Here is an 11,872-nt window from a genome sequence, read left to right on the forward strand (position 1 = left end):
CATTCGCACATAAGATTTTTCTCAGAAGGTTTCCTAAATTCTAAGTAATGCTTGGGCCTCTCACCAAGGTATGTTACTAATGGAACTATATTGACAGTAACACATTGTTTAACTGGTGTCTCATTGTAAAAAGAATAAAGATAAAGAAGTGAAAGAAAAAGGAAGACATTTTTGCTTGTTATTGGCCACATATGGCCACATGAGGGAGTCAAAGTACGCACCTTTTTTTAATCTTAGGCCATGCTGCTTTTAAATCCCCCCTCCTTAAGGACACATCAAATAATAAGATTTCTTCACAAGCGTTGCTGATTTTTTTATGCTTTCACAGGAGTCAAGAAATTCTCAATAACTATAACTTCATCAAGCTGAAGAAGATACTAAAAGGTTTAATTTGTGTGCTTTTCAACCAAGTCTATATTACAACCCGCTCTTGTTTCTCATTGCACAAACAACATGTATGTTATTAAATTTAACACATTTGAGTTGCCAATAACTGGCTTGAAGAAAAGCTCTGTGACCATGCTGTGTTTGATTGTCTGGACGCTGTAAGCTGCTAGAAGGACGTGGCTGAGGCGAGTGGGGTCCTCTGGGTGCAGGAGGTGGACGGCTTCTCGGAGAGCTCTCTGAGCTTCCTGTTGGAGGCCTTCAACAGACAACAAGGCGCTCAGTCCGTGCACAGCTGTAGCACATGAAAAGAAGTTTCTGTTTAAAATCATATCGAACAACTTCATGAGCTATGGAAGCACAACCAAGGCTGGGCAATATATCAATATTATATTGAAATATGAGGCTTAAATTAAGGATATCCTAATATTATTATGATACACAAGCATGTCTTTGCCTGGTTTTAATGGCTACATTACAGTAAAGTGATTTTTTTTTAACTTACCAGACTTATATTCTGTTTTCTTATTTGCCTTTACCCACCTAGTAATTGTATGCATATTATTCATGATTTTTTATCTTATTGGTTTGATATTTTGTGAAAGCCTGAATAGTCAACCCTACAATTCCGCCATATAATGTATTTGGTCAAAAAACATCCTGATATTTCATTGTTTTTTGCCCAGCGCTAAACACAACTGATAAAAATGGGGTTTTACCTGGGTTAAACAACAAAGCACCCTTCAGGTAAGCATATTCCTTTGGACTGAGATCCAGATTCCACAGCTGATATAAGCAAGATCTTAATTTGTGGACTCCAGCCAGAGTTGGTAGATCAGCCTCCTTTCCAGTGAGTCCTGATCCGAGCAGAATCTGTCTGAGGATGCTTGAGTTTGGCACATCAGTCACTTCAAACACTATCTTTTCTTGGGCAAGCCCCAGGACCAATAAAGGAACCCAGCAGTGTCTTAACAATGATGACTGGTCTTGTGATGGAAGCTGACTGAACGATGGTAAACTTTTCACAAAGCAGATGGTTTTCTCCAGGACGCCGGCGGCCACTTGGCCGGTGGCCTTTGGGTCCTTGAGGCAAACTGTCCTCCTCTGCTCACAGTGGCAGTTGTATGCTGTAGCTTTACCCTTCAGTTTGCTGTTGAGGTAGCTATTCTCCTCCCCGCTCAAGATGTTATAAAGGATAGTGGGAGGATACTGAATCCGATAACCAGAGCAAGTCCTGTTTGCAATCTCTTCCAGGGGAAACATTATAAAGAAAAAGGTAATCCGCAGAAGTTAAGTAAGCTCCAAAAATAATGAACCGTGTCACTCCAGTGAACTCCACAAGCTCCGGTCCCAGCAGTATTTATACTACTACTGTCCCAACTTAACCTTGGCCCTCCTTTTAAAGACCCTGCATTTAAGGAAAGAAAAGGGGCGCTGGACTTCCCATGCAGACGGATCTTGGTTCCCGCCAGGTGGTGGCAATAAGGCTAGTTAAACTCTGCAGCTGCACAGGCAAGGAAAATGCAAAAGCATGGGGTGAATGACATTTATCATGTTTACCTCAGTCATTAACTCAGCCTGTACCAATCTATCAAGGACTGACGGGGTCAACACACAGGCTGCCACCTGACCTGTGCCCCAGTTACACCTTGAAACTGCATGACAGGATGCAATGATTTTTTTTATAGGTTATGAGGATTCAAACTGTTCTGTTTCAGAAAAAACATGATAGGAGATTGAATGTACTGGCGCAACATCTGACTGCCTTTATCAGCTTTACCTGACTGTAATAACTACATGTTTTCTGACATTTTCAGAATTTTTTCTTTCTGTATTTCAAGATGAAGGCCCCAAACGCCTCAAAAAAAAGCTTCCCTAATTAAGGTTGAGTCAGTTCATGTAAATTGCCATAGTATGTTATCTTGGCCCAAGACAATGCTGTGAACCTATGGATATCACTCCCTAATATTATCTGTGTGGTCTCTACTAGCACTAAAGTAATCATGATATTTTTCATGATTTATAACATACAATGTTAATAATACTTGTAACATCTTAAAAAGGATAGCTGGTTTATTCTTTGACCTACCTATTAAATTGCCATAAACTGCCCAGCTTCCTTTGTTTAATAATAATAATAATAATAATAACAATGATAATAATTTAATAATTTACACTATGTATTGATACCTAGTGGAGAAATTACAATAGCATCCATAATTGTAATTTAGGCTAAACAGTATGAATGTACAAAATTTGATCTCAGAAATTGGTTGGGCAGTACTTTGGAGAAGCCATTTGTCAGGCAAAGACACTAAATATTGTCTTGTTTGCAATTGTTATGGTTATTAGTGATCTGTACCTACATCTTTTCCTGGTATAGTTAAAGAAAAACAACTAATAAAACAAAAGCCTATTGGTGGTCTTGCCGATGTGCTGCAGCAGCAGCAATCGGCACAATTGTTATCCCCCATACTTATTATTCCGCCACGTTTTGTCCCGCTACTAGTCACGGAGCATTACCATCACATATACACAAAATACATCAAAACATATGTAAAGATCTGTTATGGTGTGCTATGAGTTTTGCCATGCGGTTTTCAAAAATTCTGCAAAAAACTTAACTTCCCATTAAAATAGACTTTAATGGGAAATCTTTGGGAAATTGCTTAACATAGCTTAAAACAACCCCTCTTTGGGGCTATACTGTATTGCCATAATTTAACAAGACAAGACAAGATTTTGGCCTTTATTGGGCTGAATTGGCATTCTGATATTAAGCCCTGGTTCTACCAAATCACAGTTCATGTATCGTCCAGTTTTCCGTCTCTTTCAGATTTTCCAATGTGTGTGTATGGGGATGGAATGTTGAGAGCCTGAAATTTTTCCAAACAAATTGCTTTCTCTTCAACAGTTTTCACTCTTCATACATCATGGTTAGTGAAAATGTAGGAACGTGTGACCGGTCGCAGACATAAAACTATGGAATCTGTGTTCATACCAACTGCCGATAGAAACAATGAAAATAAATATTTGGAAGGACGCAGACCGTTCCCTGTTTGTTTCCTTCTCTGTGTGACAACACAAACATAGATGAACACAACAACGAGTTGGCCAGACTTTTATCTCTCTTTTGATGATAATATTTTTGCCGTTTGGACCTACGTTTTTTTAACTGACTTTAGGGCCTCAACACCAACAGGTGTTTTCACAGAGACAAGGCTCTAGCACACCTTTGATAGTCTTACTACTAGCCCATAAAACCCTAACTCCTATCACTTAATCTTTAATGCTGTGAGAGATATGACACCCGGCTGAACATTCTGTGCAATTATGGTGTGTTTTGTGTAAGAAATGCGAGGACAGTAGCTGTCCAAAAAGGAACGGTTTCTGTTCTCCTTCTGGCAGTGGTGTAGTCTAATGTATTGTAATGGGTATGCTATAATGTATATTGGCAAGAATCTGCATTTGGGGGAGGGGGGGCATATCATAGTGGGGGGTCAGAGTGTCCTTCTGCAGGGAAGTTTTGAGCATGAACAACTTCATTTCCTGTACTCGGGTACACTTTCATGCACCAATTTACGGGGGGAATAGGCCTACCTTTATTTAGCCCATGTGAAGAGGAAAAACACAGATGACAATTCAAAATATATCATAAATAAAATGGAAAGTATGTTGTTGTATGTCATTGGGCATTTTGAAGTGGGTATATGGAAATCCTGGAGCTTTCTTAGTGCGTATACCTGAATATCATGTAGACTACACCCAGGGGTGATTGTAGGGTCCGACCCACCCCCACCGATGAACAACAACGTCACCTGATTTTTTACTAAGATGGAACTATCCCACTAAAATCTATTTTTGAGACCCCCCTAAAAAATTGCCCATGACTACACCACTGCCTCCTGGTATTTCTTGTATGATTTAACACTGGAGGCAGTGTTGCAGTTGGTGGACACTGCTACACTTGGAAGCTCACTGTGCCTCATGTGAAAGTCTGTTTGCCTCCCCTAAGCACATTGTTAGAAGGCTTTTTTTTAAAGCCTCAAAGAAGGTTGAATATTTTAAAACGTATGAATGTGATTTGAAAGTTGAACACTACCCTGAATGTATCAAGGTATGCAACATTTTAAAGTTTGAATAGAGTTTCTCAAAAATTCTGAATAACCAAATATAAACTCCTCCTCCTATTATGGAGACTGTTTAGGTCAAACAGCAGATGTTCACCAGTGTTATTCAGATGTGCACCAAAATTTCTTGCGGAATTTTCTAGTCTAATATTATTGTCCACTACGTTGTGTCTATGGATTCAATGCTCATTGGCAAAAAGCACGTTTATAAAGCAATTGCACCAATGTTTGTTGCGTTTGTTGTTTAACATTACATCTACAATTTAAAAAAAAATTCTAGAATATTCTTCCTGGGCGACAACTTGCGTCTGAAAAAAATGCTCTCACTTTATTGGATTTCTTGCCTGTCATTTAAAATCTGTTGTTCCAATTGGCGAAATCTAGCGTGGGCGGGGTTTGTTTCCAGGAAGTGAATGGTGTGGTGTGACTACGGGCCTGTCACACGTTTTGCTTGTCATTCGCACAGCTAACATTAAGTTCAACGGTTTCTTAATCCACCAATATGGGTGACGATGAAGAAAAGTATGACGGCATGTTGCTTGTTATGGCGCAACAACACGAAGGAGGGATACAAGAGGTAAGTCAGTGTGTCGCCTACATAATAACGCAAACATGCTAACGTTGAAGCTAAGTAATAGTACCCTGTAATGCTAGTAGGCACGATGGACCGTACTGTAGGTAGCTAGTTACACCTCGCCTTAGGCATCGACGTTAAGAAACAGCAAATGTTATTTTACAAGTTTGAGCTTATATTGTTATCATTATATATGCTCTGTCCTGCTGGAGAGATCATCACCTTACGTCTTTTATTATTGGACTGTTCTCTTGAATTCGGCATACAAAGCAGCACGACATTTCAGTGAAATCTCATTTTACGTCTTGTTAAACTCCCTTTCTAAAGTAGCTATTTTCCTGGAAGATGTTAAGGTTATGTTAATATTCGTTATACAATTAAACATGTGTATGGATGCTGCACTGAGATGCTGGGCCCTGTGTGGGTAGTGTCAAATGGCTGAAATTTCTAGAAGAATCAGTTTTCCTACCACATAGGCTTCTAGTAATAAAATGTAATTATGAGAAGCCTGAGACAGTTGAGTAAAGGAAGGATACAGATTATAAAGCAATAAATAACAGGATTGTAGGAAAAAAATAATGATGAATGTTCATATGCATGTCAGCCATGAAGCTGATAAATATGTCCATGCAAACAGTGCTTAAGTCCAAATTAAACTGGGATGGAATTTGATTTTTCTCTCTCTCAACAGTTAGTAAACACATTTTTCAGCTTCCTCCGCCGCAAAACTGATTTCTTCACCGGTGGAGAGCCAGGTGCCGCAGAGAAGGTGAGCAATGTTACTGTCTACAGCTGCGTATAAGAATGTGTACTGTACCATGTTGTGGCAGCGGCAGCATACCTCATTTCTGTCAGATTTTTTTTATTTTTTTATTTTTTTACTTTTTTTTCAGCTAGTCAAAGATGCTCTCACCCACCACAGTCAGCTAGCGCTGCAGTCCCACAAAGAAAAGCAGATGAAACAGGAGAAGGAAAAGAAAGAGAAAGCCAAAAGAGCTGCCAAGCTAGCAGAGGAAGAGAAAAAAAAGAAAAATGACGACGGCCCCAGAATTCAGGAGCTGACTGATGAAGAAGCGGAGAAACTTCAATCGGAACTTGACCAGGTGAAATCTGGGAGCCTTGATGTCACATGTGATTCCCTGCTGTTGTTCTAGTACGCATATCATTAATGTGTTTGTGTGTGTTGTTCAAATTTTAGAAAAAGAAAGAAGAGGAGAAAAAGCAGACTGCTACAACAAACACAGAAAAGTCATCTGACAAAGTAGAAAAAGAGAAGGGGGTGAGTGGACAAATTTTGGTTATAGTTTGGTGTTGCTGAGCAGTAAAACCCGTTGCTGCTGACGTGCTTATCTTAATGTCCAATTCCCCAGTCCGACTCAGATGGAGAAGAGGATGAGAAGGACAAAGATAAACTGAAGCCCAACGCAGGAAACGGAGCTGACCTGCCAAACTACAAGTGGACACAATCCCTGTCTGAAGTTGATGTGAGTGCCTTTTAACTGATTGTTGGTTTCTGTGGAATGTTTCTGCATCACCAACTTTTTTCCCCAAGCCTTTCAGAGTAGGTGCTTTTTGATCATCTCCTCCTTTCTGTAACAGCAGAACCAAGTTTGTGTGGAGAGTCAGGGACGCAAAACGTTTCTGTTGCTACAATATGCCATTGTTGTCATCATGTCATGGTCATGCGACTTGATAAAGGTAAAGATAGTATCGTTACGGCCGTGAATAAAGCCACACACACTGCCTCGGTTGTCACTCGTCGGACAGTCACTAAAACGCAGGTCTTTCCGTTTTCTTTTGAATGCCTGCTGCAAAAATTTAAATCTGATTCAATTACATTTTTGTAGAAAAGCAACCCAACTTTAACCGGCGGCTCTCAGGCTCGTCAGTCCGTATGGCGGCATATGAGTCCTGTAACGTTACAGTGACAGGGAACATCACTGCCTTTATCGCTGCTACAAAAAAAGGTTTTGAACACTATGAAGGTTTGAGAAGAAAAAAAAACTGTTCAGTGTCATTTATATGCCTTTTGCGGTTTTCTCTGATGCTCTGAAACAGACTTTTTAGAAGCAACGGAGACATCACAGCACGTGCTGCTAGTTAACGCTATACTTGGCAGCAAGTAACGATAGCCTACCGTTAGCTAGCAGCTGGATTAAACACAGTTAAAATGCTGACAGCTAAACGGTGTAAAGGGTGTCTGTATTCCACTGTAGAGGATTCCAACAGCGCCACATTAAAGCAGTGTGCAGCTATCTCGTGGTGCATTCAAAGTTTCTTTTTTTTTTTTTTTTACTTCGGTTTAGGCACCGGCACCGTTTTTAATAGTATCATTTTAGCACCGGTATCTGTAAAAACCCAAACAAGCACCAAACTGCCCAGGAGTTTGTGTAACTACAGCTGACTGTTTTCAGTAAAGCAGTCGCCTCTTCTTTCTCAATCACAAGCTGCCTTCAGGTGCTGTTGGAAATATTGGCTTCCCTCGTCACTGCCACGAAGCCTTGAATATTCACCGTTGAAAAGCACAGAAGCTCAAAAAAACGATATTCGTTCCAGCCCTACCGTAAACAAAACCGAATATAACAGCCGCATTGCATTTTAACATCCTCCTACAGCTGGTCGTGCCTTTTGATGTGAAGTTCCGCATAAAAGGGAGAGATGTAGTGGTCGACATCCAGCGGCGCTCCATCAAGGTGGGCCTGAAGGGACACCCTCCGGTTATTGACGGCCAGCTTTGCAACGAAGTGAAGGTAGAAGAAAGCTCCTGGCTCCTTGACGACGGCAAGGTTGTTACGGTCCACTTAGAAAAGGTGAGAACACTGTGTGTGTGTGGGTGGGTCATTATTAGGGCTGGGCAATATATCATTATATGAGGCTAGATATTGTCTTAAATTTTGGATTTTGTAAAATCCTGATGTGTTGCCTTTTACTGGTTTTAAAGGCTGAATTACTGTACAGTGATGTTGTTGATGTCATTTTCTGAACACACCAGACTGTTCTATCTGTTGTATTATTTTGCCTTAACCCACATAGTTATTATAGCAGCAGTTATTATTGCGGCAAGTCAAGTCCCAAATCAAGTGACTTTTTTTCTTTTTCTTTGATGTTATGTGTTGCCATAGCAAGGAGTTTGACTAACAGCCCGTCATCCAATCATGACAATCACATCCTGGGGAGCTTTTTTGAGTCGCCATGATTCACAGTTTGCTACCGCTGCATAGCATGCTTGATAGTACGACAGCCAATTGACATTAAAGATATAATACTTTTTATTCTTCACAGCTTTCAAACTTTTGAATACACGCAAGTCATCCGAGTCCTCATGCCTCAAGTCAAGTCACATTTCGACTCATTAACTTAAAAGTCCTAGTCGAGTCAAGTAATATATTTTTTTGTCAAGTCATCAAAACGGTGACTGGAGTCAACTCTCAGTCCAAGTCTCAAGTCCACATCTCTTGTTCTAATAGTTAGTCTGCATCTCTTCAGCATTTTCAAAGTGAATAAAAGCACTAATCCTATTTTTTAATTTCAGATTAATAAAATGGAGTGGTGGAGCCGGATTGTTACTACAGATCCAGAAATTAACACCAAGAAAGTCAGTCCGGAGAACTCAAAGGTAAAGCATGTGTATTCTGGCTCCATACATCTGCAGCAGCACCTTCCTGCCCTATCCTCCTAACTGCGTGTGTGTTTTTTCTCCTGCTGAGCAGCTGTCAGACCTGGACGGAGAGACCCGTGGTATGGTGGAGAAGATGATGTATGACCAAAGGCAGAAATCAATGGGCCTGCCTACATCTGAAGAGCAGAAGAAACAAGACATTCTTAAAAAGTAGGTTTCTAGTTGTCGCGTCAATATTGCAGCGGTGCAGTTTAGCTCCGTAATCATAAAGATTTGACATCTTAATGTAGATGTTGACTGACTCTCCAAAGCAGACACTGCATTTAGGGTCTGTTTATTAGAAACTTAATTATGTAAATGTAAATGTAAAATAGCACTTTTCTTAACTACTCAAAGCGCTTTTACATACTACAGGAACCATTCACACAGACTCACACACTGTGGCTGAGGCTGCCATACAAGGTACTACCTGCTCATCAGATAAACACTCGCACACATTTACACTTAGCGCAGCCTCGGGAGTTCAGTGGCAGGTGACCACTCTACCACTGAGCCACAGCCGCCGTTTTATGTATGGAGACTTCATAAGAAGAGTGAATTTGAAAGCTGCCTTTAAAGTTTTGCCGCCAGCGTTATCCATGTGTGCTCAAGGCCAGGCTCATCTGCTGTAACAACAGGTAATAAAAGCTAGTGTGGTGTTTGCAACTGCCTCTGCCTGCACACACGGGACCTGGTTCAAGGAGAGAAAGAAAAAGATGTAATGAGGTGTAAACTTTCACTCTTATCACTTCACTGTCTAACACCAAAAGTAAGCAGTGCCTTAGGAAAAATGGATGGAACAAGACGGTATGTCTGGTTCTGCTGAGTGGATTTTGATCCTTTTTTGTTTTGAACTGTTTATTGACTAAAACCGATTTATAAAGGGAACAAGCTTGAGGTACCCATACTATAAAAAAATAAAAAAACTTTTTCTGCTGCTTTCAGATGAATACAAACATGGGGGGAAAAAACAATCCATGTTTTGGGTGAGATACGGTTTGTGAATGTCCTCTGCCTTTAGTCTCCGGTTGAGCTGTTAGAAATTTGCACAGCTTTCTGCGTGACTAGCCGAAACGAGGTGGCTAACCGTAGCACATGCTAGCGCCAGCATGATAGCTTGTTCTTAATGGCAAACACTGCTACAACACACACTAGTTCAGAAAGAACTTCTTCCATGTCCCTGTTCTGCAGGTATTCCACAAGTGCCCCTCATTTAGAAGACGTCTCCCAGCTAATCCCACCTTGTACTGACCAAAGTTGGAGAAAGACTTATGTAGCTGAAGTGATCGTACCTAGCTTCTGAGCATGTGTGACTTCCAACAAAGATAGTATAGAAGTGAGATGTCTCACTCTGGAGCTAAAACAAGAGACCTAAACACACAAGGTGAAAACAGGATCTGCAGCTGTGTGCAGTACAACAAAAATATGGTGTTTTTTGAAAATGAAACCATGTAAACCTGTTTAGGTACAGCCTCTAAATACAATTATGAACCTGACAATTAGCATAATATGGGCACTTTAATCAGTGGAGTACTTCATTGTAGAATATTATGTTAAATATTATACAGTAGTTGTTAACTGTGATAAGACCTGGATCTGGGCCAGCAACAGAGCTGTGAGGCCAAAGTGAAGGACGCTCTCGTATCACTGCTGGCTCAGTTCACACCAGAAGAGACATGCTGTCATGTTGACCTCCACTTCCTCCCCAAGCTAGTTAACGCTGCCTCTGAAGATCTTGTATAGTTTTTATAAGGGTTAAACCATATTACTGTGGTGACTGTAGTCAGGATATAAAGTTGTTTTATAGATACAAAGTTCACATTGTGTCTTTCAATCCTATGTGTTGTCTGCTAGTGTCATCTCAGAGGGAATGAGAATCTTTTCCCTGTTCACACATTTAAAAAGAAATTCACTCTTCTGCCAGATGGAGGTGCAATAGATAAAGTTAGAAAATGTTTTCGGCCTGCGCCCTGCAGACCCATACTGTCTAACCAGAAATATACACCACATACCAGACTAGGGCTGCAGCTAACAATCATTTTCATTATCGATTGGTCGATCAGTTGTTTGTTCTATACAATGACAGAAAATTATGAAAAATATCGATCCGTGTTTTCCAAAGCCTAAGATGACAGCCTCAACACAAAGACATTCAGTTTACTCAAAATAGTAGGCGATTAATTTAAAAGTTGACAATGTATTGATTCATCTTGGAAGTTCTATCTGAGTCAGCTCTGAGATATGTAAAATGGGGGCGGTTAGACAAATAGACACAGAGAGAGGGGTAAGAAAATGATGCTGTAACACACAGTATGTACCAGAATCAATACATCAGAAAATCTCTAAACGCCACAAAGACTAACATTCTGTGTTTAAAAAGCCATTTAAAATAAAAGACTAACTGCATCTTGTTTTGTTGTGTCTGTCTCTGCAGGTTTATGGCTCAGCACCCAGAGATGGATTTCTCTAAAGCCAAATTCAGCTGAGACTTGCTGCTGTTGAGTCCACATTACTGTTTATGTGCATCCAATTAGAGTCAGTGTCAGGAACCAACTAAGCTTCATCTCTACTCTCCATACTGGTGACCATCATGTCTTAAGTGCATAGGTTTATGTTTTTCTTATCTTTATTAGAAGGTTGATGACTGAAATGTCCACATTCTCCCTTTGCATGTTGTCTCAATGTTCAAAAGATGTCTGGATTCTTTTGTTGTTTTTTAATAAAGAAATTTAAAATTAAAGTAATGTGAGGCATGAGTGCTTACAACCTAGTAGTAAAAAAATATAATTTAACTGAAAAAGTATTGTAAGCAGTGACATTTAATTTCTTTGCCTTTTTCTTGCTGACTTCTGTATTTTTACTGGCTATGAATTTGGAAGTTAGCAACGTTGAAGAGTTCAAGGCCAAGGCTAGTGCTTTTACCAGCCCTCGGAGTCACTGAACTCAGCCATGTGTTGTTTGGATCCCATCCAATGGCTTCTGGCCTACAATGAGAACATGCTTAGTTAAGAGTTATCACTATGTAGGTAAATTGCAACATACTGTCTTGATTTTTTTTAGTGTAAACATATTTGCAGTTAATTTATATTACGTGTCTACCAATGATGATGCACCTTGCACAGGCTT

The 11,872-nt window shown here is 40.1% G+C and overlaps 2 protein-coding genes across 2 annotated transcripts; one reads left to right on the forward strand and one right to left on the reverse strand.

Moving 5' to 3' along the window:
* Positions 1-309: 309 nt before the first annotated feature.
* Positions 310-1,911, reverse strand: LOC116701794 (nuclear receptor subfamily 0 group B member 2). The gene is made up of 2 exons (XM_032535746.1): positions 1,104-1,911; positions 310-679 (listed from the first exon to the last, which is right to left on the reverse strand). Exons 1-2 carry the CDS (start codon positions 1,645-1,647, stop codon positions 438-440), a joined length of 786 nt encoding a protein of 261 aa, XP_032391637.1. The 5' UTR covers positions 1,648-1,911; the 3' UTR covers positions 310-437.
* A 3,020-nt stretch (positions 1,912-4,931) lies between these two features.
* Positions 4,932-11,486, forward strand: nudc (nudC nuclear distribution protein). The gene is made up of 9 exons (XM_032535745.1): positions 4,932-5,091; positions 5,780-5,857; positions 5,982-6,191; positions 6,287-6,367; positions 6,459-6,572; positions 7,704-7,898; positions 8,621-8,704; positions 8,799-8,917; positions 11,181-11,486. Exons 1-9 carry the CDS (start codon positions 5,017-5,019, stop codon positions 11,230-11,232), a joined length of 1,008 nt encoding a protein of 335 aa, XP_032391636.1. The 5' UTR covers positions 4,932-5,016; the 3' UTR covers positions 11,233-11,486.
* Positions 11,487-11,872: the final 386 nt, after the last annotated feature.

Source organism: Etheostoma spectabile, chromosome 14 (genome assembly GCF_008692095.1).
Source record: "Etheostoma spectabile isolate EspeVRDwgs_2016 chromosome 14, UIUC_Espe_1.0, whole genome shotgun sequence".
Classification (NCBI taxonomy): Eukaryota; Metazoa; Chordata; class Actinopteri; order Perciformes; family Percidae; genus Etheostoma; species Etheostoma spectabile.